Genomic DNA, 27,417 nt, shown 5'->3' with positions numbered 1-27,417 from the left:
CCCACAACATGATGTTGCCACCCCCATGCTTCACGGTTGTGATGGTGTTCTTCGGCTTGCAAGCCTCCCTCTTTTTCCTCCAAACATAACAATGGTCATTATGGCCAAACAGTTCTATTTTTGTTTCATCAGACCAGAGGACATTTCTCCAAAAAGTATGATATTTGTCCCAATGTGCAGTTGCAAACCGTAGTCTGTTTTTTTAATGCCGGTTTTGGAGCAGTGGCTTCTTCCTTGCCGAGCGGCCTTTCAGGTTATGTCGATATAGGACTCGTTTTACTGTGGATATAGATACTTGTGTACCTGTTTCCTCCAGCATCTTCACAAGATCCTTTGCTGTTGTTCTGGGATTGATCTGCAATTTTCGCACCAAAGTACGTTCATCTCTAGGAGACAGAACATGTCTCCTTCCTGAGCGGTATGACGGCTGCGTGGTCCCATGGTGTTTATACTTGCGTAAGTTTATACTTACTTATACTTATTGTTTGTACAGATGAACGTGGTACCTTCAGGTATTTTGAAATTGCTCCCAAGGATGAACTAGACTTGTGGAGGTCTACAATTTATTTTCTGAGGTCTTGTCTGATTTCTTTTGATTTTTCCATGATGTCAAGCAAAGAGGCACTGAGTGTGAAGGTAATCCTTGAAATACATCCACAGGTACACCTCCAATTGACTCAAATTATGTAAATTAGCCTATCAGAAGCTTCTAAAGCCATGACATCATTTTCTGTAATTTTCCAAGTGGTTTAAAGGCATAGTTAACTTAGTGTATGTAAACTTCTGACCCACTGGAATTGTGAGACAGTGAATGATAAGTGAAATAATCTGTCTGTAAACAATTGTTGGAAAAATTACTTGTGTCATGCAAAAAGTAGATGTCCTAACCGACTTGCCAGAACTATAGTTTGTGGAGTGGTTGAGAAACGAGTTTTAATGACTCCAACCTAAGTGTATGTAAACTTCCGTCTTCAACTGTACTTTGTCAGGCCTGTAATTTACACTATAAAGGTCCTTCACGTTGAAAATATTTTCTTCTCTGTTTCATTCTCCGTCTGTGTGTCTCTGTCTTTCTCAACCTATCTCACTCTTCCTTGGGTGGGCACTCCAGACATTGCTAGCCATAGCCGTATCACTGCCTCTGTATAAGTCTGCAGGGTGAGTCCACCACAGAGAGAGTTGTTGAACGATTATTGGAATCTGTGTGGGGGGCTAGACAGACTGACAATAGTGAAGGTGAACAGGTGATCACGGGTCAGGTGACAGAGGACTGGAGGAGACTGAGGCAGGAATTCCTTTAACCACGTGGTATATTTACTGGGTAGTCAGTCTGTGCTGCATAACAAAAGGAAACAGAATAACATGTATCCAATCAAATTCATAATCACAAAAGTCTAATCATAACATTCATTATTAACATAATTAGGTAATTCAGTTCAACAGGAATTCAATATGAATCATGATTGAGTCATTTAGGATCCTAACCATAAATCATAATCATGAGAATAATAATGCAAATAAATCGATCAGTTATCAATTATTCAGTCTACAATCTCAATCAGTTTGATATCAGGATTTATCAATTCACCAAATAATAATTACATTTCATATTTCATCCTTCCAGGTTTGTTTTCATATGTAGATGTCATTTCGTTACATTTTAACCAGATATCAATGGCATAATTGGCCTGTGATGATCTATAGGGCCGTGATCATTGCCCATTGACATAACACAATATGTTTGAAGCGTGCGCTCCAAGCCGCGCTCCGCGGTAATAACTATAAACAATAACTGATGACCCGCTCTCCCGATCGCTACAGATAGTTTTGATGAAAGATAACAGAATCGGTTGATTCGTGGACGCACAGAATGTCTGGATTAGACAGAGTTGGGGCGATTTCCTCCTTTTAATGAGATGAGATCTGTCGGACATTTCTGACTGACCTAATTAAAGCGCTCTGGCCCAGCTGCGCAAATGGCAATTAATTAAACAGCGATTCCACCAACTCTGTGGGCCCTTTCTATAGTGGTTCTGGATATGAATTACCTGTGTGTGGGAGGAGGCCTAATTGAAATTGACCACTGCTTTGCCTGCCGGAATACAAAATAATTGTTTGGAGGGATTAGTGCTGCTAGCTTGGCCTTCATGTTTATCTTTGACATGACAGCTGATTTGGCATGGGTCCCCAGATCCTCAAAAAGTTCTACAGCTGCACCATCGAGAGCATAGTGACCGGTTGCATCACCGCCTGGTATGGCAACTGCTCGGCATCTGACCGTAAGGCGCTACAGAGGGTAGTGTGTACGGCCCAGTACATCACTGGGACCAAGCTTCCTGCCATCCAGGACCTATATAATAGGCGGTGTCAGAAGAAAGCACATAAAATTGTCATGGACTCCAGTCACCCAAGTTATAGACTGTTTTCTCTGCTACCGCACGGCAAGCGGTACCTTAGCGCCAAGTCTAGGACCAAAAGGCTCCTTAACWGCTTCTACCCCCAAGCCATAAGACTGCTGAACAATTAATCAAATGGCCACTGGACTATTCATTGACCCCACCCCTCATTTGTTTTGTGCTCTGCTGCTACTTGCTGTTTATTATCTATGCATAGTCACTTCACCCCTACCTACATGTACAAATTACCTCAACTAACATGTACCCCCACACACTCTGTGACTCTGTACCAGTACCCACTGTATATAGCCTCGTTATTGTTACGTTATAGTGTAACTTTTTTAAATATATTTTTTTACTTTAGTTTATTTGGTKAATATTTTCTTAACTCTTCATGAACTGCACTGTTGGTTAATGGCTTATAAGTAAGCATTTCACGGTAAGGTCTACCTACACTAGATGTATTCGGCGCATGTGACAAATAAAGTTTGATTTGAATTGATGGATGCATATATATTTTAGAGGAAATGACAGCAAGACATGTTAGCCCTGAGGTTCTTCTAGTTCTCAGTTTGTTGGGTCTTTAGTAATGTCCTCTCAGACTTTAAACAGATTAGTTATTAAATGGTTAGGCAATTTACTCCTGAACAGAGTTCCAATTCAATAATGTTGTGGTTTTTGTTTGTGTTTCTCAACAGCTTTTTTCCATTTTTGCATTTGCAACATGTGGAGGCTACAGTGGACAGCTGTGGGTCAGTGTGGACTGCCAGCTTGACAAGGCCAGCAGCAACCTCAGTATTGGCATCGATTTTGCCTATCCTTTTAGGTACGAAACTCTCTCTCTAGTAACATTTCAGACAGATAATATTAATTAGTGATGTGCAGTTCGCGAACGATTCTTTCTTTTTAAAGGACTATTTTTACTGACTCGAGGGTCATGATACATTTTGCCGAGTGACTCATTCATTTTAGTTTGACCTGCTTGCCACAATGAATCCTACAGCCGGATTATTATGTGRTTCTCCGGCTCAGCGGTTCCAGAGATGTACTCCAACCACCAACGGTCTGTCATATGTACGCGCAGGAAAATAGATCATGCTGAATGCAGCAAGGGGAACAAAAAGACATATTTACAACTAATAATTTATCGTATGGTGCAAGAATGAATGTAATTAATTGATTAATGAATGTTATTTTTTATTTTATTATTATTATTATTTWWTTTTTTATTTTTTTAAAGGGGTGGATCAGCTTAATATTGCCGAAATAATGTTGCTTCCAATGTAATTGTCTGCATCATTTCCAATCCCCCATATTTTTGAGGGTAAATATATATATCCATACACGTATGCATACATATACACATATATACATACACATACCTATATAGACATACATACTTTTTTAAAGAATATACCTTTATTATTATTCCCCGCAAACCCTACCACCGATTAATGAATGTTATTGATGGACACAGCTTTGTCGAACCAAAACACAGCCTTCACAGCCTGCCTTTGCTCAACAAACTCAAACTCGTTCATTAATCGATTGGGGGGCTACTGTAGTTCGCAAACGTCATGTGCTTATCTCCCTCGCGGCAGTCAAGTAATTTCAAAAAGAGTTATCCACAATCTAGTCTGGTTGCGGCCACAATTTAACCTAATTTCAAAGGTATCAATAAATAATCGTATTTATATGCCTAGCCATCACAAATGTTTGAAGCACATTTTTGTAAATCCCTGTCACAAATGACTGCTCCAATAAGCCCCCTATGATGAACGAGAGGCTTGTAGAATCATTTGTTTTTAGTTAATCGTTCGCCGGTAGGGGGTCCTGTGCGGTCTGGGCATTACTGACTCAAATGAATGAAATTAGTCAATATTTGTTCTTCGGACTGAACGAGTCGATAAGATCAGCGTCAGTAAAAAGAGTGCAGTGCAGCGCCATTAACATTTTAAATAATCCAAAGAGAATAGGAGTCACCATCTCCAGAACTATTGCCCCTCATTAAAATGCCTTCTTTGTCAATGTGTTACTGTTTATTTGCGTACGAATGTGCGTGCGTGTAAAGTATACGTTTCAACACCAGCCTAGTGGGTTAATATTTGAGACAATGTCAGATGTATTTTCTAACACCATATGGAAGATTTAGTCAAGGCAATTAAGATCCATCTGTTTAGCACTGTGTAAACTGAGGCCAAACACATTTATTAGCACCAGACAAGATGTCTGAAATGCTGTCAGTGGTAGCTTTGCTAATATTTCACTCAGAGACACACGAGATAAGAGCCTCAGTGGTCTTTTGATTAKTTTTAACATACTTATTTTCTCCATTATTTAAAGAGTGACTACAGGTGTTTTAGACTCCTCTGTTCCCCCCTCTCTGTGGAAGGTTGCACCAGGTGTCCTTCGAGGCTCCGCTGTGTGAGGGGGGGAGGAGGGAGAGGCTCTTTCTCATCGGGGACTACACTTCCTCGGCTGAGTTCTTTGTCACCATCGCTGTGTTCGCCTTCCTCTACTCCTTCACGGCCACCATWGTCTACATCTTCTTCCAGAACAAGTACCGCGAGAACAACCGAGGCCCTCTGATCGTGAGCTGCTCACCTTTCARGCTTTTCCATGTTCAATTTTACATTTTGAATAAGATAGTATGCTATGTGTTTGTAGTGCTTCCATGRGGCAATATATATTTCAGACAATATATTTTGTATATTGTACTCCCTGCACCTTTGACATCTGCTGGTTGTGCAAACAGTAACTTGAACAATATTCAGTAACATGTCCCCCTCCCCCTCAGGACTTTATAGTGACCGTGGTGTTCTCCTTCATGTGGCTGGTCAGTTCTTCAGCCTGGGCTAAAGCCCTGTCGGACATCAAGGTGGCCACAGACCCAGATGAGGTGCAGGAGCTCATGTCTGCCTGTAAGGTCATGACCAACAAGTGTGGCTCAGTGCAAGGACCCCGCTGGTCAGGCCTCAATACCTCTGTGGTGCGTCAGACTGTGAACTGCACACTACCAAAACACACATTTTAAACCATAGTATGTTTGTTTTGCTGTGATACTCTGTCTRGGTCACACTTTATTTAGATAGTCCGGCTAGATACTCTACAGATGGTCATACTATCAACAAACTATCTGTTGATAAGCAACTGCTTGCTAAGGTTACAGTTAGGTTTAGAATAAGGGTTAAGGTTAGGGTTAGGGTAAGGATAAGGGTTAAGGTTAGGGTTAGTAGATAGTTGAAATATTACTGATCTTACTAGTCTTTAGAGCATCTACAGATGGACTATCCAAATAAAGTGTTACCTCTGTCTCTCCCCAGGTTTTTGGCTTCCTAAACTTCGTCCTGTGGGCAGGAAACATCTGGTTTGTCTTCAAGGAGACTGGTTGGCATAAAGGAGGACCAGCTCGGTATGCTGGAGCGCCTCCCGAAAAACAGGCTGAGACATTCAACCAGCAGCAGCCCTACAACCAGGGCAGTTTTGACCAGTCAGGAGGCTACAGCGCCCAGGGAGACCAGGAGCAGGTATCAGAATACAGTCCTGTGGGTGGACCCACCTCCTTCTCCAATCAGATGTAGCCTTGCAGTCTGATTGTCACACTGAGGGGGGGGGGGGGGGGCATGCAGTTCTTAGGTAGAAATATTCCGGTGCCAGAAAAAGTAAGTTGTCGATTGGTACAGTTAAACATAAGTATTTTGGAGTATTGTACATAAAACTAGATTTTGGTTACGTTTTTAGATGTGTTGTCCTGAATGTTGTATTGCCTGTGGGTTGAGTCTGTTTATAGTTTCTCTTTTTCTGTGCTAGGTGCTATGCCACAGACCATTTTAACTGGACGTCTTTTTCATTGTGGAAGAAAAATGTGGTATACAATTGTATAATTCTTGAAGTTTCCTACATAGTGTTGACAAAGTGCATGAAGTTGTGCTATGTGTTAGTATGCATGTTTGTGCACATTGTATTTACGAAACCGTCAGGATTTCATCTCAGAGTTACAGTAAGGTATCAGCAGTAGTTTAACCTCACAAACGCAACATTTAAAGTGTTGGTCTKATTTTTCATGAGCAGAAATAAAATATCCCAGTAATTTTCCATATGCACAAAAAGCTTATTTCTCTTCAAATTTTCTGCACAAATTAGTTTACATCCCTGTTAGTGAGCATTTCTCCTTTGTCAAGGTAATCCRGCATGTAGGGTTTATGTTCAGTGTAGTTACCTTTTCATTACACAAGATGCCCTTGCTCTAAAGGGGTTTTATGTGTTGGTTTGTGGGAAGTTTTTGATGTTAGTGTTAACAATTGTAAATGGGAAAAGTGTTTCTACCCGCTCTGTTTACAAATGGTCGCTCATGATTCAAATGAAAGGACTAGTTTTTAAAGCTGCGGTCAGACTACTGTGAAATGAAGAATCATTTCATACACCTCCTAGAGCGAGCTAGCTGAGTCCATTTAAGCACAAGGCCCCAGTGAAAAAGGCCCAGAAGAACCTAGTTGCAATTAGAACGGTCAGCTCGGCCAAGCTTTTCTGTATAACCATTACTGAACCCCCTCCATTTTATCMGTCATGTTTTCTCTGTCTTGAATTCTATAAACAAAGTAATTCAGGTTTGTATGACTTTCAAAAGTTTGTGCAATTAATAAAAATAGGCCTAATTAGACTATGTCTGATAATATTGATGATGATGATGATAATTAATTAAACCTSTGTCTTGAGCTCCAGAGATTATAGCTTGCATTAACCAGGTAACAAATACATATGAAAAAAATACAATAATTAAACGTCCATGTATGTACTTCRCTTCTGTCCGTGTAACATTATAATGTGAACAATTTGAAAACCACTTACCAGTATTATTATTCTGTTCATGATTACTGAGTGTGGATGATATACAAGCAATTTGAATTATCCTAATAAAGATGTTACAGAATTKATTTTTTTATAGTGTGTTCTTTTTCTCTGGCATTTGCACAAAGAGCTTTTGGGAACAATGGGTAGTCAGGCAGTGTCCCTAATGGGTTAGGCGCTAACTCCAGCACAAACTGACTAAGTCCTTACCCTGCCCCGACCAATGTCCCAGGTACCACTCACTGCCCAGATAGAATGCCGCCTCAAACACACCTCAGCCTGGTTACCAAAGTATTGGGCCATGGCCCATGAGCGTCTGTCAGATGGTTGAGCAGAAACAGCGTTTCCCCAGAGAGTCAGGCAGTTATGTCTGTTGACCTTTGTTTGCTCCCTCACCAAAGTGAAGGAATTCTGCTAACAAACAAACCTAAACCCAGACGATTAAAAAGTGSCTTTATGTCTCAAAAAACAAGCTGATCAGTGTTTAGGAATCCCTGGGTGTTGAGTCCAGCAATCATTTGTCCCCAAGCTTTGGAATGCAATGGAATCTGGCTCCAATTAGTTTAACTTGGGAATCTACCAATGAGCATCTGACCTGAGAACTGATTCCTCCTTCTCGAAGTAAGAAAAGCTATTCAAGAATTGAATACATTTTTTTACCCAAAAATTCACTGGATAAAAAAAATCATGATTTACTGATATTGGATCATTCTCCAGTATCATGCTTAATAACACCAATAGAAAATACATTTAGGGACAGAATTTGGAGAGTGAACAGAGTGCATCTTCTGAGCCCAAATGTTATTAAATACTGTAAACGGAAAAATAGAAACCTTTATCATTACAAATGTAGACATAGAGGACAGAGAAAAGACGTCCCCCGATATAATTTGAGATGCCTTTAATTAAGGTGTACATTAAGGGAATGATAATCTCCTACTTGACAAAAGTTAAATCTGATGTAGAAATTAAAGAAAAAGAAATCACTATTTTAGAAAAAGCCCATAAAAGTTCAAGAAGAAAACAACATTTCTAAATTTAAGCAGGAATATGATTTTTTTTTACTTCTGAAGAGAGTCAAGAACTACAGGTTAAACTCAAAGAAAAATTGTTTTAAAAAATTGCCTTGTTCAGTGGCAGAACGACAGATTTTTACCTTGTTAGTTCGGGGATTCGATCCAGCAACCTTTCGGTTACTGTRCCAATGCTCTAACCACTAGGCTTATCCACTATGCTACATACCACCCCAAAATGCACAGAATAGAATACTATTAGGCTATTTCTTTACATTATAAACGCGGCAATGCACAGATGGCAGTAARGTTCCATTAGTGGGAAAACACCATTATCAAAAGTGACCACAAATGTGATTATGCATGGAATGCTTTATTCTAAAGGTGCATCTTCATGGTGAAAATGATCTTCCCCAAACTTAAAACTCACTCACTGCTTATGTTTGCCAGTGAGGCTCTACACCCCTTGTAAAGCAGATTCYTGTGCTTCATTTTAAGAAGTTATTTGGCCACTTTAGATGTGATACAAACCTTATCAAAACATATAGGCCTATGTGCTAGGCTACATCAGGTGTGTGACTATGATTCAAAAAGTTGCACAAAAAAAAGACATGGTTTCTTGCCTTATGCTGGGCATCATTCACAAGTGATATTATTGACACCCATCAGACTATTCTTGATTTAATCTTGTCTTTACATATACTAAATAATGTGTGAAATTTGTTTTGATTTAGAATGGACTATTATCATGCACCTGTCTCAACTGGGGCAGTGGGAGAAAATGCACGTCATCTATATACTTAAATGGCAAATGAGGGGCTCCCAGGTGGCGCAGTGGTCTAAGACTGCATCGCAGAGATTCTGGGTTCGTGCCCAGGCTCTGTCGCAGCCGGCCGCGACCGGGAGGCCCATGGGCAGCGCACAATTGGCCCAGCGCCGTCCGGGTTAGGGAGGGTTTGGTCTCATTGTGCACTAGCAACTCCTGTGGCGGGCTGGGTGCAGTGCACGCTGACCAGTGCACTCCGACACATTGGTGCGGCTGGCTTCCGGGTTGGATGTGCATTGTGTCAAGAAGCAGTGCAGCGGGCTCATGCACCTGTCTCGAAACTGGGTTGTGTTTCGGAGGATGCATGGCTCTCGAACTTRGCCTCTCCCGAGTCTGTACAGGAGTTGCAGCGATGAGACTACTACCAATTGGATACCACGAAATTGGGGAGAAAAAGGGATTAAAAAAAATAGCAAATGAAGGACGCTTTCCCGTGGTTTATTTATTTTCATACCAGCCACGTAAGGAATGTGCTTAATATTAGTAAAGTTGATGAATAAATATAGTAGAGTTTTTGCCACATGGCCTCAAACTGTTTGATTTTGTTTCTCTCCATCGCCCACGCTCTTTACATTTTTAGATAGGGCATTGTGTAAATGACGGACGATTGGCCAATTTCCAGTTTTCTTTTGTATACTTACAAAAAAATATATAATTGATGAGAAAAGTAGGCCATCACTCAGTTGCGTAGCCAATAGAAATGTTGTGCAACATGAGCTCATGGGCRCTCATGAAGTGTTTGATTAGATTTATAAGTGATTAGAGGSACAATAGAGTGTTGAGTACCAGGCAGTTAGCAAGTTTGGTAGGCTACTAATGACCATCAGCAGCATCAGAGCTTGGAGAAGCCTAATTATCATAACTAAACGGTCAGTGCCTAAACGGTTACGTGGAATTTGACTCATGACCACCGATGTGTAATATGGTCACCGCAACAGCCCTAGGTTGGACAATACTTTTCTCATCAATMATCTTTTTTTTGTAAGTATACAAAAAACGGGAAATTGGCCAATCGTCCGTCATTTACACAATGGAAAAGTCAAATGCTTTATTACCCTATCTAAAAATGTAAAGAGCGTGTGCGATGGAGAGAAACAAAATCAAACAGTTTGAGGCCATGTGGCAGAAACTGATAAGGGCGCTGGAGATAGGGGTGGGGGCTAGTGGGTCTAGGCAGGTGTGATGTAGTGATGTTTGTATGATGTAGTCGTGTGTATGTTTTGTATTGTTAATCAAATATAAAATAACATCTTATAAAAAAGAGAGTGTGTGTAAGTTGGTGGTCTGTTGATATCCCTCTAGTGGTGTGGGGGATGTGCTTTGGCAAAGTGGGTGGGGTTATATCCTGCCTGGTTGGACCTGTCCAAGTGTATCGTCGGACAGGGCCTCAGTGTCCCCCGACCCCCCCTGTCTCAGCCTCCAGTATCTATGCTGCAATAGTCTATGTGCCGGGTGGCTAGGGTCAGTCTGTTATATCTGGTGTAATTCTCCTGTCTTACCTGGGTGTCCTGTGTGAATTTAAGTGTGCTCCCTCTAATTCTCTCTCCCTCCCCTCCCGGGAACCTGAGCCTTAGGACCATGCATCAGGACTACCTGGCCTGATGACTCCTGGCTGTCACTCACTCACTCACTCACTCACTCACTCACTCACTCACTCACTCACTCACTCACTCACTCACTCACACCTGCTGTCTCGACCTCTGAATGCCCGACTATGAAAAGCCAACTGACATTTACTCCTGAGGTACTGACCTGTTGCACCCTCTACAACCACTGTGATTATTATTTGACCCTGCTGGTCATCTATGAGCATTTGAACATCTTGAAGAACAATCTGGACGTGTATTCTTATAATCTCTACCCGGCACAGCCAGAACCTGGCCACCCCTCAGAGCCTGGTTCCTCTCTAGGTTTCTTCCTAGGTTCCTGCSTTTCTAGAGAGTTTTTCTAGCCACCATGCTTCTGCATTGCTTGCTGTTTGGGTTTTAGGCTGGGTTTCTGTGTATTACTTTGTGACATCTGCTAATGTAAGAAGGATTTTATAAATCGATTTGATTCGATGGGGCCGGGAACTGTCCCATAGGCCTATTTGTGTGGTGCTAAAATGTTATAATGTTCCCTCTCCCCACGTGAGAATGTCTCATTGGCAAGTTTACTCCCTGCATAGCTTAACTCACGCTAAAATGGCTAACGTAGGCCTAACCGGAGAAATAAAAAGAAAGGTTAAAGGAATAGGCTACAATAGCATCATGGAAACAGGTGCTGCGCAAGTGAAATCCCCAGTTTGGAAGGACATCAACATGGTAGATGGATTATGGATACACAGCCTGCACAAAGTACAAGCAGTTAGGCCTATTTCTTTTCAATAGTTCAGTTAAGTATCAGTTAGGATTATTACATTAATTCAGGCTTTTGTTCATTAGACCATACACAGACCAAATAAAGTGTAAACCTGTGCAGTTGGTAAAAGCTTGAGCAATGGTGTAAAGTACTTAACTTAAAATACTTTAATGTACTACTTAAGCAGGTGTATCTGTACTTTACTATTTTATTTTTGACAACTTTTACTTTTACTTCACTACAGTCCGAAAGAGAATAATGTCCTTTTTACTCCATAAGTTTTCCCTGACACCTGACACTTGTTACATTTTGAATGCTTAGCAGGACAGGAAAATGGTCCAATACACGCACTTATCAAGTGAACATCCCTGGTCATCCTACTGTCTCTGATCTGGCGGACTCACTAAACACACACGCTTCGTATGTAAATTATGTCTGAGTGTTGGAATGTGCAACTGGCTATCCATACATTAAAATAACAAGAAAATGGTGCCTCTGGTTTGCTAAATATAAGGAATTAAAAATAATTTATACTTTTACTTTTGATACTTCAGTATATTTTAGCAATTACATTTACTTTTGATACTTAGGTATATTTAAAACCAAATACTTTTACTCAAGTAGTATTTTACTGGGTGACTTTCATTTTTACTTGAGTCATTCTCTATTAAGGTATCTTTACTTTTATTCAAGTTTGACAATGGGTACTTTTTCCACCACTGAGTTTGAGTTGCCAATAGCTTAKTAATGTAGCCTATTTTTGCAGCCTATATTCGACTCTGGGAATGGTTTATTGACGTTTTAATTAGGCCTAAACTATATGATTATCTAAACAATATTGCATGTAAATGTATTGTTTTGTTATGTCAGCTATATGCTTTCATTAGGTAAGAAGGCTAATTAGAATGCTTTTTCTCAAAGTTATTTGAGTGATGCATCGGATTGTGAAAATAAAAATATATCGTTCTTAATTCATGGCATGGTTTCCTTTTATCCAATGTTGAATAGACATGCAGAGAAATTAATTAATGTGGGGAAGGGAATTAGTAATAATAGCCTACTAATAACAATAACAGTAAAGCCTACTACATAAAAACAATGACATAAATTGATGTTATATGATGGGTAACGGGTCGGCTCTTGGAACAATTATATGCGGCGTGGTGAGCGTGCGGCTCCAAAAAACTGACCCGTSCATTACTCAATTACATTCTAGTGTGGCTATCTCGTGACTACCCTCCGCACACCTGATCATCATCAAGACATCAGAGTGCCCTCCTGTGGATATGTAGGTGCACTGCATCTCTCTGGAAGGGTTTTGGATCAGGGCACACTGTGCTAGTAGCATGGCCTGCCTGACTGGCTGCAGTGTTGTGCTGTGTGGCTTCTGTATCTCTGCGTTTCTCTCTGCTCCAAAAGGCTGTGGTCATTAAGAGCAGGACCAATGCACACCAGCTAAGAGGCCTTAACTCCACTCTGCAGACACTTTTCTCTGTCACACGTGACCAATMTCTCTCTCTGGATATCCCTCTTTTATCCCATAGACACACCCTGATATCCAAGATCATGTATAGAATATGTATATTTTCTCTGATGTCAGGGTGTCTGTGTTGGGGTAACATAATGATATCCAGTGACAATATACTGTACACTGTAATGACTGGACATGGAAAAGCATAACTAAATTGCATAAATCATATAGGCCTAATCTCCTGAATTCATTCAAGGATCATCAAGGATTTATTCACGACCAAGGGTGTTTCAGCATTTTAAATAATGTGAACATTTTGTAATTTCTTTCAGGGTCATGAGTTGAAGCCAAAGTACCAGGAGATCTTTAGCTGAACTGGAGGAAGATAATGAGAGGAGGATAGCGCTCTAATACTTTCTGCTCCTCCTCAACAGCCTGTCTGTCACTTCAGATCTGCTGACAGAGATCCAGACAGCAAATTCCACTCCATCTCTTTACCTCGTTAACTTGGCAACGCTCCATCTTTAAAAGACACAGCATCTCGCCAAATCTCCAGGCAGCAGGGTGGTACACTGGACCCTACAGTGTGACTCAACAATGGAACTGTCTTATTAAGTGAAAGAAAGAGCCATCCTCTCTCTCTCTTACTCATCAGAACCAAATGATTTTCAGACCTTATTCAGGGTAATATTGATATTCAGTGTCAAGGGTGACTGATACAGAAAAATGATTTATTTCAATGAAAGAGTGTGAATGAAACCATGAAAAGCAATGGACATAACCATTGATGAGATCACAAAATTACAAGTCTAAAACTAAATTGAGAAACAAAAATGTATATATATATATATACAAAAAATATATAGATTTATATATATATATATATACTGATCCAAAGTTTTATATTATTCCAGGGTTTTTCTTTATTTTTTTTTACAATTTTCTACATTGTAGAATAATAGTGAAGACATCAAAACTATGAAACAACACATATGGAATCATTTAGTAACCAAAAAAGTGTAAAATAATTCAAAATATATTTTATATTTGAGATTCTTCAAATAGCCACCCTTTGCCTTGATGACAGCTTTGCACACTCTATTTTAGAATAAGGCTGTAACTTAACAAAAAATGTCAACGGGTCTGAATACTTTCCGAATGTACTGTATGTATCTGTTTCAATCCAGTCCAGGCCACACCACCGGTCCATTGGGAAACTTATCACTTATCTGGTGGGATAGGGACATCTAGTGGTGTAAAAAGAGGACAGSCCATAGAGAACATCCTACCAAACCTGTCTGTCATTGGGGATGTTGTAATCTCAGTTAACCCAGAACTGAAGTCTCATGTAATAGAACCCRACAGTGGAGGTGTCATAATAGCCATAAAAACCTAGGGGTCAAACAGGGAAATGGTTCTAATAGTTTTTTAACRATTCAATTTTCTCATAGGAGATTTTAGAAACACTTAAAATAAGGGCTGTGTTTCACGTAGGTTTAGCCTGGCGTGATGTTTTGATAATTGATTTGAAAATGGGAAAAATTAATGGTAGAAAAACAATTGGAACCATTTCCATCTTTGACCGCTAGGTTTTATGGGTATTATGACTCAAACTGTTGTACTCTATTGGTCAGATGCTCAATGTTTATTTAGTCTGTTCAAGTGTGGAAAGCCATTAGAACATATATTCCTTACATTTGTCATATCAATAATTGTATTTCTTTATATCAATAATTACATAAAAAAATATATATATATATTTATCAAATCTAAATAAAAACATTTTTTTATCAATAATTCACATTTTCTATCATTTTTCTTTCAATTTCGAAATGTGGAGTAGGTTGTATACATTAGTAGGAAAAACATCTAACATCTAATAAGGAAACAAAACATGAAGACTGTCTCTCGGTGCTCTCTCCACCCTCCTGTTAATTGACATTCAAGGCACCAGAAACTGATTGGTTTAAGTTTTAATAAATATATGCTAATATATTCCGAATTTTAACCTCATAACAGCCTCAATTCGTCAGGGCACAGACTCTACAAGGTGTCAAAAGCATTTCACAGGGATGCTGGCCCATGTTGACAATGCTTCCCACAGTTTTGTCAAGTTGGCTGGATGTCCTTTTGGTGGTGGACCACTCTTGATACACACGGGAAACTGTTGAGTGTAAAAATAACTGTTCTTGATACAAACCGGTGCGGCTGGCACCTACTACCATACCCAGTTCAAAGGCACTTAAATAATTTGTTTTGCCCATTCACCCTCTGAATGGCACACATACACATTCCATGTCTCAATTGTCTCAAGTCTTAAATATCCTTATTTAACCTGTTTCCTCCCCTTCAACTACATTGCTTGAAGTGGATTTAACAAGTGACATCAATAAGAAATCATAGCTTTCACCTGGTCTATAAAAACGGCTAACTGGAGCTCGTCTGAGTGGTTGGCTGTGAAAGGCCTAACTTGTGCTGATTGCTTAGGTTCTGCTCAACACAGTGCTGTCCAGTTAGAACACGATGTTGAGGCCCATTACTCTCMTAACTGTCAAAACACACACAAACARACACTTGAGTTACTGTCGACAATAAAAAGTCCTTCTCTCTTCGGACGACGATAACACTCTGACTTGAATGGGCAGGGGCAGTGTCCAGATGTGCATTTCCAAGCGCTCTGATTGGTTGGGAATGGCAGGGCTATGATGGGTGAGGGATAACTAAGGTAGGCTGAACAGCCAAACTAACAGGACTTAAGGGAAACTGAAGGGACTGTGAGGTAAAGTTAGGTAGAGAGGAGAAGAGAAGGACGGCCATTTTTACATGGTCATCTATGTCATTGAAAGAGCAGGTGTTCATAATGTTTGTACAGTCAACGTATGTTAAAATGGCTTTCCATAGACCCATTGAAKATTTTAGAGACTTCTAGTGGCCATTGATGGCATCCACCATGCTTCCGCTATTTTAAAGTAGTCAACTGGGTGGGAATTTCTATGAGTTGTAGCCTCAATGGGCTACCCATGCTGTCACAGACACTCAGGCCTGGAGGAAAGCTAAAGTCATTCCYCTACCCAGGAATAGTAAAGTCCCCTTTATTGGCTCAAATAGCCGACCAATCAGCCTGTTACCAACCCTTAGTAAACTTCTGGAAAAAATTGTGTTTGACCAGATACAGTGCAATTTCACAGTAAACAAATTGACAACAAACTTTCAGCATACTTATAGTGAAGGACATTCAACAAGCACAGCACTTACACAAATGACTGATGATTGGCTGAGAGAAATTGATGCTAAAATGATTGTGGGGCCTGTCTTGTTAGACTTCAGTGCAGCTTTTGACATGACTGATCACAGTCTGCTTCTGGAAAAACYTATGTCACCCCCTGCTATAATGTGGATAAAGAGTTACTTGTCTAACAGAACACAGATGGTGTTCATTATTGGAAGCCTCTCAAATATATTTTCATACAAACTTCTTCCATTTAAGAATGATGAAGGCCACTGTGTTCTTGGAGACCTTCAATGCTGCAGACATTTTTTGGTTCCTTTCCCCAGATCTGTGCCTCGAAACAATCCTGTCTCTGAGTTCTACAGACAATTCCTTCAACCTCATGGCTTGTTTTTTTTCTTTGACATGAACTGTCAACTGTGGGACCTTATATAGACAGGTGTGTGCCTTTCCAAATCATGTCCAATCAATTGAATTTACCACAGGTGGACTCCAATAAAATTGTAGAAACATCTTAAGGATGATCAATGGAAACAGGATGCACCTGATCTCAACTTCGAGACTCATAGCAAAGGGTCTGAATAAGTATGTAGATAAGGTATCTGTTTATTATTTTTAATATATGTACAAACATTTCAAACAACCTGTTTTAGCTTTGCCATTATTGGGTATTGTGTGTAGATTGCTGAGGATTTTTTATTTTATTTAGTCCATTTTGGAATAAGGSTGTAAAGTAATAAAATATGGAAGAAGTCAAGTGGTCTGAATACTTTCCGAAGGGACTGTACATTTCCACTATCTCTTCTGACTATAAATAGGACTGGCTGAGTTTCAGAGGTGGAATGGAACTCCTAAACTAATTCGTACATTTCCTGAGCTAGTTTGTGTCATGACATGTGAATGTGATATAACGTTGCTAGAAGGCTAAAGCTTGAATGAGACAAAAGTGATGGTAGATCACTATCCGTCTCTGACATTRAATCATGGGCGGGTTTTGTCTTCACTAGATTGCTAGTCAGCGTCTGGCTGTTTCAGATTCCCCTGTTGTTCCGCTGCAGGAGTCTGCTTCCCAGCTGCAGATGCTTCAGATGCTGCAGGAGGAAGACCACATTGGGCAGCTGCTGAAGGAGGACTTTGACATCGGCAGCAAGAGGGCTGCACAAGAGTAAGCTCAAATGCCTGATGAAGGCACGCACCTACCTAGTGAAGTTCTAGTATGGACAGCTACTTGTTAACATTTAGGGGGGATGGTCTTTTCTTGGTCAATTGAACTACAGGTGTATTACATGTACTACAGGTGTATTACAGGAATGACACCTGTCAGAAACAATGGGTTGATACTGTAATTCAAGCTCTATTAGAATACTTTGCCATCATGTTTTWAATTTTTTTAACCTTTTTTGGTTTATATGAAGATGCATTCTGTAAACAAAATTGTTGTATTGTTACTGTATTCATTGTTTTTGGCACCATAGAATCTCTCTTAAATCAAAGTCCTAAAGAGTTGTTTTACGGTTACATTTTATAGGGTGTGGCAAAAGTGCTCATGTTCAATGTTTCGGTGTTCAAATGCTAATGTAAAATTAAAGATCATGAAAAACAAAAATATGTGGTGAGAGCTGGTGTATACAAGGGGTTGGAACCAAAAATATTTTTCAATTGTTTTGTTCAGTGTTCCAACCAGCAAAATAAAAAAGTAGCCTACAGGTTTATACCGCTCCTTTTTAACCTGCGAAATCATATATATATATATWTTTTTTTACATTCGGCTCATTAAATTACTTCTCCAATCAGTGAATATAGAGCAGGCAAACTAGTTGTTTACATGCGTGATGGACAGGCAAGTGTAGCCTATGGCACAAGATGCAACTGCAATTTTGGGGATGGGGTGAGAGGACTGAGGCTTGGGCATCTTATGACATGCATTATCTGAATTAGGTCCACAGATTTATACCTAGGAGCAGCTTCTAAGGAGGAAATTTGAATGTCCTTTGAGCTAGCTAACTAACAAGTGTGTGTGAAGAGAGGCACCAGAATTAAAAACACTTTTGACCTTTTTGTAGTCAATAAATCTAGCGTGAAATGTGCTAACTAGGCTTATTGGCCAATCTACAGTTACTACATCCCACTGCTGGCTTGCTTCTGAAGCTAAGCAGGGTCGGTCCTGGATGGGAGACCAGTTGCTGCTGGAAGTGGTGTTGGAGGGCCAGTAGAAGGCACTCTTTCCTCTGGTCTAAAATAAAATGCCCCAGGGCAGTGACTGGGGACATTTCCCTGTGTTGGGTGCAGTCTTTCAGATGGGATGTTATACAGTTGTCCTGACTCTCTGTGGTCACTAAAGATCCCATGGRACTTWTCATAAGAGTAGGGGTGGTAACCCTGGTGTCCTGGCTAAATTCCTAATTGGTCCCTCATACCACCTAATCATCCCCAGCTTACAATTGGCTCATTCATCCCCCCTTTAACTATTCCCCAGGTCATTGCTGTAAATGAGAATGTGTTCTCAATCAATTTATAATAAAACAATTGCATTGAAAAAGGTTAATCCATTCTCTATATAATAAAAAGGTCTCTCCCCATCTTCCTATTTAAGCTTGTAACGTCAGTACAGTTCACCTATGCTTCTGAGGAGCAGGTAGCCTAAACACACATAGGCAAAGATTTTCAGCTTGCAGGCAGACACCGGAATAAGTTCGTGTCATAGGCACTTTGTTGCATTTTTGTTGTGGGACTAGGGAAAAAATGACTGGAACGTAAATTAACGTTAAACGGTTCCCATACTTTTAAAATAACGGTTCTSTTTCAGAACTTCTGTTCCAGGTTGCATTTCTTGAGAAATTACATTCTTATCCGGTTTTTGGTTCTGTTCCCTGAACCAGTTCCAAACCCTGGTGTATATATACACTGCTCAAAAAAATAAAGGGAACACTAAAATAACACATCCTAGATCTGAATGAATGAAATATTCCTTTTAAATACTTTTTCTTTACATAGTTGAATGTGCTGACAACAAAATCACACAAAAATGATCAATGGAAATCAAATTTATCAACCCATGGAGGTCTGGATTTGGAGTCACACTCAAAATTAAAGTGGAAAACCACACTACAGGCTGATCCAACTTTTGATGTAATGTCCTTAAAACAAGTCAAAATGAGGCTCAGTAGTGTGTGTGGCTCCACGTGCCTGTATGACCTCCCTACAACGCCTGGGCATGCTCCTGATGAGGTGGCGGATGGTCTCCTGAGGGATCTCCTCCCAGACCTGGACTAAAGCATCGCCAACTCCTGGACAGTCTGTGGTGCAACGTGGCGTTGGTGATGGAGCGAGACATGATGTCTCAATTGGATTCAGGTCTGGGGAACGGGCGGGCCAGTCAATAGCATCAATGCCTTCCTCTTGCAGGAACTGCTGACACACTCCAGCCACATGAGGTCTAGCATTGTCTTGCATTAGGAGGAACCCAGGGCCAACCGCACCAGCATATGGTCTCACAAGGGGTCTGAGGATCTCATCTCGGTACCTAATGGCAGTCAGGCTACCCTGGCGAGCACATGGAGGGCTGTGCGGCCCCAAAGAAATGCCACTCCACACCATGACTGACCCACCGCCAAACCGGTCATGCTGGAGGATGTTGCAGGCAGCAGAACGTTCTCCACGGCGTCTCCAGACTCTGTCACATGTGCGTGTGAACCTGCTTTCATCTGTGAAGAGCACAGGGAGCCAGTGGCGAATTTGCTAATCTTGGTGTTCTCTGGCAAATGCCAAACGTCCTGCACGGTGTTGGCTGTAAGCACAACCCCCACCTGTGGACGTCGGGCCCTCATGGAGTCTGTTTCTGACCGTTTGAGCAGACACATGCACATTTGTGGCCTGCTGGAGGTCATTTTGCAGGGCTCTGGCAGTGCTCCTCCTGCTCCTCTCTTGCACAAGGGCGAGGTAGCGGTCCTGCTGCTGGGTTGTTGACCTCCTCCACGTCTCCTGATGTACTGGCCTGTCTCCTGGTAGACCCTGTAGACGCCTCCATGCTCTGGACACTACGCTGACAGACACAGCAAACCTTCTTGCCACAGCTCGCATTGATGTGCCATCCTGGATGAGCTGCACTACCTGAGCCACTTGTGTGGGTTGTAGACTCCGTCTCATGCTACCACTAGAGTGAAAGCACCGCCAGCATTCAAAAGTGACCAAAACATCAGCCAGGAAGCATAGGAACTGAGAAGTGGTCTGTGATCACCACCTGCAGAACCACTCCTTTATTGGGGGGGGGTCTTGCTAATTGCCTATAATTTCCACCTTGTCTATTCCATTTGCACAACAGCATGTGAAATTTATTGTCAATCAGTGTTGCTTCCTAAGTGGACAGTTTGATTTCACAGAAGTGTGATTGACTTGGAGTTACATTGTGTTGTTTAAGTGTTCCTTATTTTTTTTGAGCCAGTGTATATACACACACACATTTTGTGAGAGGATCCTCAAACCAAAGTCATGTTAGTGCCAAGGTGAATATAGGAAAACAATAACCCCTGGCTACACTCCCACACAGTGACAGCTTGTTCATAAAACATCCCTAACCCCACTGACATTCGAATGAGAGAGAATGTGGAAGAGCAATTGTCAACTTTATTCAGCAAAAATACATACAGGTATTATAAAAACAAAATGTCAACACAAGTGAAACTTCATTGTTCAAATGAAAAGTATTATCAAACATTGTACCTAACTAAATTACATTGACAGCCGAGATGAATTCATTCTCCATTCTCCATGGAGCTTTCCTGAGTGTCATCATTCTCTGACTTTTCATCATCTGAGAAAACAGAATCCATAAACAGAATTACAGAAGGGTAGTGATCTCAATCACTTAAGTAATAATGCCTGAGAAGCCGGTGTTTGGAGGATATATTGGTACTGGTGTTAGGCCCGAGACGAAGTCACGGCAAAAAGTGCAGCCAGAAGAGCAAAGTAGCGGTATTTTAATTTGTTAAAGCTGTTTTCTAGGTGACATTTATTTGGAAATGTCCATAACAATGAGCTAATGGTGGCATGATTTCACCTGGCATAGAAAATATTCTCAATCATCAAGACACTTCTTTAGAGGAGCTAGCCTACAACACCGCTGACACAATATCTTCAAACTGAAGCTGGAAAGACCGCAAACTAACTGCACTTCGTTTCGTTTGACCTGTTTTCTATTGATAGTGTATACATACAAAACTACCGATCAAAAGTTAAATCACCTACTCATTCAAGGTTTTTTATTTTTACTATTTTCTACATTGTAGAATAATAGTGAAGACATCAAAATTATGAAATAACACATATGGAATCAACTAGTAACCAAGAAAAGTTAAACAAATCAAAATATATTATATATTTGAGATTCTTCCAATAGCCACCCTTTGCCTTGATGACAGCTTTGCACACTCTTGGCATTCTTTAAACCAGCTTCATGAGGTAGTCACCTGGAATGTATATCAATTAACAGGTGTGCCTTGTTAAGGTCAGTCAATCCGGAAAATTTTCTTAAAGTGCAGTCYCAAAAACCATAAAGCGCTATGATGAAACTAGCTCTCATGAGGCCCACCACAGGAATGGAAGTCCCAGTTACCTCTGCTGCAGATAAGTTCATTAGAGATACCAGCCTCAGAAATTGCAGCCCAAATAAATGCTTCAGAGTTCAAGTAACAGACGCATCTCAACATCAACTGTTCAGAGGAGAATCAGGCCTTCATGGTCAAATTGCTACAAAGAAACCACTACTAAAGGACACCAATAAGAAGAGACTTGCTTGGGCCAAGAAACACGAGCATTGGACATTAGACCGGTGTATTTCCCACCGTAAAGCATGGAGGWGGTGTTATGGTGTGGGGGTGCTCTGCTGGTGACACTGATTTATTTAGAATTCAAGGCACACTTAACCAGAATGATTACCACAGCGATATGCCATCCCATCTGGTGTGTGATTAGTGGGACTATCATTTGTTTTTCAACAGGACAATGACCCAACACACCACAACACCTAGGGCTAGGGCTATTTTACCAAGGAGAGTGATYGAGTGCTGCATCAGATGACCTGGCCTCCACAATCCCCCGACCTCAACCAAATTGAGATGGTTTGGGATGAGTCAGACCGCAGAGTGAAGGAAAAGCAGCCAACAAGAGCTCAGCATGAGAGAACTCCTTCAAGACTGTTGGAAAAGCATTCCAGGTGAAGCTGGTTGAGAGAATGCCAAGAGTGTGTGAAGCTGTCATCAAGGCAAAGGGTGGCTATTTAAAGAATCTCAAAATATATTTTGAACTATTTACCACTTTTTTGGTTACTACATGATTCCATATGTGTTATTTCATAGTTTGTTTTCACTATTACTCTACAATGTATACAATAGTAAAAATAAAGAAAAGCCCTTGAATGAGTAGGTGTTCAAAAACTTTTGACCGGTAGCGAACAGCCATAAAAATTATGATGCTTCGTGATTTCGACTGGCTGACAAAAGCTGCCTGCCTCATCCCGACACATTCATTACTATGGGATATCTGGAGATCGAATTTGAATATTGAAACAATGTTGCAAATGTCAGAGACAGACAGCAAGGTTTATAGAAATATCCGCTGTTGAAAACTAAATGTTAGTCTAAAATGTGAGAATGTCTAGATGCTATTTAAAGTGGTGAGTTTATAAAGTGAATGGCTGGACTGTCGAGACAGTGGATCGCGCAGTCAGATGGAACAGAGTAAATAGCATTTTGACATCATCGATTTAGCTGGTGGTAACTTTTGGAATAGAAACCGGCTGGAATGCAGTTAACAAATGAACATTCAGGACCAGACCCACCCCTTGTATAATGACCGACACACAGTCCAGCATACCCATAGCCCATCTTGCCATAGGAGAGCACAACGCCAACAGTCATACTTACTCTCCAGTGTCTGCTGTAGTTCCTGGATGGTACTGAGGAGCACATGGAACTGTTTCTTCCTCAACTCCAGCTGAGGGACAAACAGACAATGTATTAAGAAGACACCATACAAATCTATAATTAAATAAAATGTTATTTGTCAAATGCGCCGAATAGTAGGTGTAGACCTTACAGTGAAATGCTTACTTACAAGCTCTTAACCAACAATGCAGTTTAAAAGAAAAATACATTTTTAAGTATTTACTAAAATAAACTGAAGTAAAAAAACAAATATTTATTTCTTAAAGAGCAACAACAAAATAACATTAACAAGGCTATATACAGGGTGTACCGGTACAAAATCAATGTGCGGGGCACAGATTAGTCGATAAGATAGTCAAATAAAACACACAGGAAACAGGCCTACCTTATCTTCCACATTCTCTTTGATGTGAGACAACTGCTGGAGCTCTTTGTCAAGTGCCTCCAACTGCCTGTGGTGAGAAATAAAATAAAAAAAGATCACATTTAAAATCTAAATGAATATCGGCATGTACATGTATACCTGTACATGTTGGCTGCCTCCATTAAAACGTGTAGAAAAAAGAGGCAGTACACTCACTTCAGTGTTTCATGGCGATCTGGATGTTGCTGGATGACCTTTGCCAGTGCATCATACTCTGCAAAATTAAAGGACACCAGCAACATTTAAGTCTACTCCAGTAAGATTCCTGTATTAAAGTACTGACACAAGACTAATCAAATTGCGCAAGTTAAAAAACAATAGATAATTCCCCCAAAAAGTATATAGCCATCTTGCACTTTAATACATATTTAAGTGAACCCGGGTTAACCTCACCTTGACGATTCTTTCGTATTCTCTTTGCCCTCTGGATCTCCTTTTTGCATTCTGATATTTTATCATGTGCTGACGTGATGTTTTGTTCTGAAGAGAAAGAGAATCAAATATGGCATGATTATAAGTTCTGACAGTAGAACAGTTTAATGCAGGGATGCCTAAACTCGGTCCAGGAACAAGTTCAGAATCCTTGTGTAAAGGACTGAGATGCCAGTGTCATTTCTCTCACCAATGTCTGTGTATATTTTCTCATAGTTTTCCATTTCCCGGAGGTTCATGTCATACACCAGCAAGGTCTTCCCCATTGAGAATTCACATTGTGCCAATGTACCCAACATCCTCTGGTACTGTGTGAATCTGCAAAGAAGAATACATTACAATTTCACTTTGAGATAGTTTACATAAAAATGTATGTAAACGTCAATGAAAGTCAAACACCATTGGTCAATCTGTTAAAAATGAATCTATACTATATATATATATATATATATATACAAAACTATGTGGACACCCCTTCAAATTAATGGATTTGGCTATTTGGGTCACATTCATTGATTACAGGTGTATAATATTGAGCACACAATCTCCATAGGCAAACATTGGCAGTAGAACAGCCTTACTGAAGTGCTCAGTGACTTTCAACGTGGCACTGTCATAGGATGCCACCATCCCAACAAGTCAGTTCGTCAAATTTCTGCCGTGCTACAGCTACCCCGGTAAGTGATTTTACTGTGAAGTGGAAGTGTTGCTCTGGGARCAACAACAGCGCAGCCGCGAAGTGGTAGGCCACACAAGTTCACAGAACAGGACCGCCGAGTGCTGAAGTGCGTAAAAATAGTCTGTCCTCGGTTGCAAAGACTCACTACCACGTTCCAAACTGCCTCTGGAAGAAACGACAGCAAAATAACTGTTGGTCGGCAGCTTCATGAAATGGGTTTCCATGGCCGAGCAGCCGCACACAAGCTTGAGTGGTGTAAAGTTCGCCGCCATGGGACTCCGAAAAWCGCTTTCTTTGGAGTGATATATCATGCTTCACAATCTGGCAGTGTGACGGACAAATCTGGGTTAGGCGGATACCAGGAGAACGATMCCTGCCCCAATGCATAGTGCCACCTGTAAAAGTTAGGTGGAGGCGCAATAATGGCCAGGAGCTGTTTTTCATGGTTTGGGCTAGGCCCCTTAGTTCCAGTGAAGGGAATATCTTAACGCTAGAGCATACAATGACATTCTAGACGATTCTGTGCTTCCAACTTTGTGGTAACAGTTTGGGGATGACACTCTCCTGTTTCAGCATGACAACGCCCCCGTGCACAAAGGGAAGTCCATACCGAAATGGGTTGTCAAGATTGGTGTGGAAGAACTTGACTGGCCTGCACAGAAACATGACATAAAACCCTTCAAACACATTTTGGATGAATTTGAAAGCTGACTGCGTGCCAGGCCTAATCGCCAAACATCAGTTGCCGACCTCACTTATGCTCTTGCGGCTGAATGGAAGCATAGAGCCCTTTATTTGGTTACAGGTGACAGTTTTAATATTCATCAAACGGTTGGCTGGACTTCACTAAAGACCCGTAGATCTCTACATTACTCCTTTTTGTTTACAAGGACCTTCTTCAAAAACATCCGTCTTATCGAACTTTGCTGTTGAAGTGTGGACAGAATTGCCGAACCGCTTCACAAGATTGGTTAACTCGAGGTTCCTAGGTTCTCCACCGAGCTAGGTAAATCTGCTTTAAGTTAATGCCCCATACTGCTGGAACAAAATTCTAAAAGACATTTCATCTTGATGTTCTAGTGCTGTTAGGGCAATTTAAAGTACTGATTGGGGACTTATTTTTGTGGAGGGATCTGTTTTTCTTGGTGATCTGTGATGTTCTATTTGTGCTTTACATCTATCCACCCATCCATATCATGTGTATATTTGTGTTGTATTATACTGGGTGCATTTGAAAAAGAGACCTAGGTCTCAATGTGTCTTATCTGTTAGAACAAAAGGTTAAATAAAACACAAATACATTGTCAGTCAAATCAACCTCTCCTTGAAAGCAATGATTGGTGGTAGCTAACGTTAGCTAGTAGGCTTATCACACAGGGCAGGGCAAAGCAGTCACATTTACCCTTCTTCAGGAGACCCAGTTGAATTGCACCATTTGGTAAAGCTCTTCAACAGAACATTGATACGTCTGTCGTCTCCAGCTCCGTCTCCATCAATGAGAAGACGTTTTCGAATAACTTCGTCTGTAATGGAGAAGTTAGCAATGAGCACATTGACCACCTCCAGACCAACAACCTTTGCAAGCTAACTTTAGCTTCATGGCTGCTAAAAACTACATTCACACTGGTTGCTCATGACAAACTCAAAYGTCCGCCATGCACACTTATGCAAAATGATGTGGTTAGGCGCTACATATCTCGTGTGTTTCGCTATCACCACGTACTCATGAAATACTGAACATAATGATTCATTAGCTTGCATAGCTAACAAATAKATGTAACGGTAGCTAGCGAACGTTAGCCAGCCAAACAATGTAGTTGAGGCCTTCAATAAAATATTAAAATGTCAATTTCAAAGATGCAGAACTATTTAAGACAGGTAGCTGCTTCATGATTAAGAAACCAATTTCAAAACATTGGGAAATATCAAACAATATTACCATCAGTTACAGCACCCATTTGCCCAGCACGAACAGTTTCTTCTTTGAATAAAACTMTATTTGTTCAAGGAAATATGCTGCGCTAAAACAACTCGGACGTGAGAACTCGGAAATCTTCGACTTCAGTGCGTTCAAGACAACTGGGAACTCGTTAAAAAAAGAACTCCGACTGCGAAAAATAGATGTMAACGTTCATCCAACTCGGAATTCCAGTCAGAAAATCTTCTTAGAGCTCAGAGCTGAAGATCACTGGCGCCATGATTTGACCTCGTTTTTTCCTCGAGTTCCCAGTTGTCTTGACAGATCCAACAAAGACAAGATTGGAAACTCTGTGGCACCAATAAACATGGCTACTGGAAATGCCCCACCTTTATAAAAAWAAAAAAAGACACGGATTGGTCAAAAGGCCTCGTGTTAATTGTGACAGCATGCGACTCACATGAAACTGCCCTCTTCGTTCACCATTACGGTGCATTTATTTTGCTGAAAATTGTTACTTGGCCCCTTTGACAAGACACAAAATGGCACCAGTTTCAGATCTTTGAAACCGCGTGCTGGCAGGTCAGCGACGTGCGTGCGTGCTGGTGAAGTGACGTCTGCGTCCCAGAATGCATTCTGGTAAACAGACATGGAAGCACCTGGTAAAGACRTCCACAGTCAGTGAGCATTGCATTCGTTCTTTTTTTCACGATCTTCTTACTTTAATATCTGCCACATTCAACAGATTTTCACCTATCTGCCATCATATTTGCACCCCCAACGTCCAGGACCCTTGTAAGTGCAAATACATAATGTTCCTATTAAGGCTGTTAATTACTTATGCTGTGCTTTTGCCAGCTTCATTGGAAGACATGGCCAGCTAGCTAGCTAGCAAGCTTA

At 40.8% G+C, this 27,417-nt stretch overlaps 2 protein-coding genes across 2 annotated transcripts in view; one reads left to right on the top strand and one right to left on the bottom strand.

Annotated features, from left to right (window-relative positions):
* LOC111969949 (synaptoporin-like) overlaps nt 1-7,330 on the top strand; it is a 54,772-nt gene extending 47,442 nt beyond the window's left edge. Inside the window, exons 3-6 of the mRNA XM_023996348.2 lie at nt 3,095-3,222; nt 4,789-4,987; nt 5,194-5,385; nt 5,720-7,330. Of these exons, the coding sequence (XP_023852116.1) occupies nt 3,095-3,222; nt 4,789-4,987; nt 5,194-5,385; nt 5,720-5,977 (777 nt within the window). The 3' untranslated portion in view covers nt 5,978-7,330. The remainder of the gene's footprint in view (nt 1-3,094; nt 3,223-4,788; nt 4,988-5,193; nt 5,386-5,719) is intronic.
* A 13,398-nt stretch (nt 7,331-20,728) lies between these two features.
* Nucleotides 20,729-27,072, bottom strand: LOC111969948 (THO complex subunit 7 homolog). The gene is made up of 8 exons (XM_023996347.2): nt 26,539-27,072; nt 26,002-26,122; nt 24,111-24,238; nt 23,882-23,968; nt 23,645-23,702; nt 23,450-23,516; nt 23,044-23,113; nt 20,729-20,933 (listed from the first exon to the last, which is right to left on the bottom strand). The coding sequence occupies exons 1-8, from the start codon at nt 26,555-26,557 to the stop codon at nt 20,875-20,877; spliced, it is 609 nt and encodes a 202-aa protein (XP_023852115.1). The 5' UTR covers nt 26,558-27,072; the 3' UTR covers nt 20,729-20,874.
* Between the last annotated feature and the right edge of the window lie 345 nt (nt 27,073-27,417).

This window comes from Salvelinus sp. IW2-2015, linkage group LG11 (genome assembly GCF_002910315.2).
Source record: "Salvelinus sp. IW2-2015 linkage group LG11, ASM291031v2, whole genome shotgun sequence".
Taxonomy (NCBI): domain Eukaryota; kingdom Metazoa; phylum Chordata; class Actinopteri; order Salmoniformes; family Salmonidae; genus Salvelinus; species Salvelinus sp. IW2-2015.
Note: the sequence above shows the minus strand (reverse complement) of the source record. Positions and strands in the feature narration are given on the sequence as shown.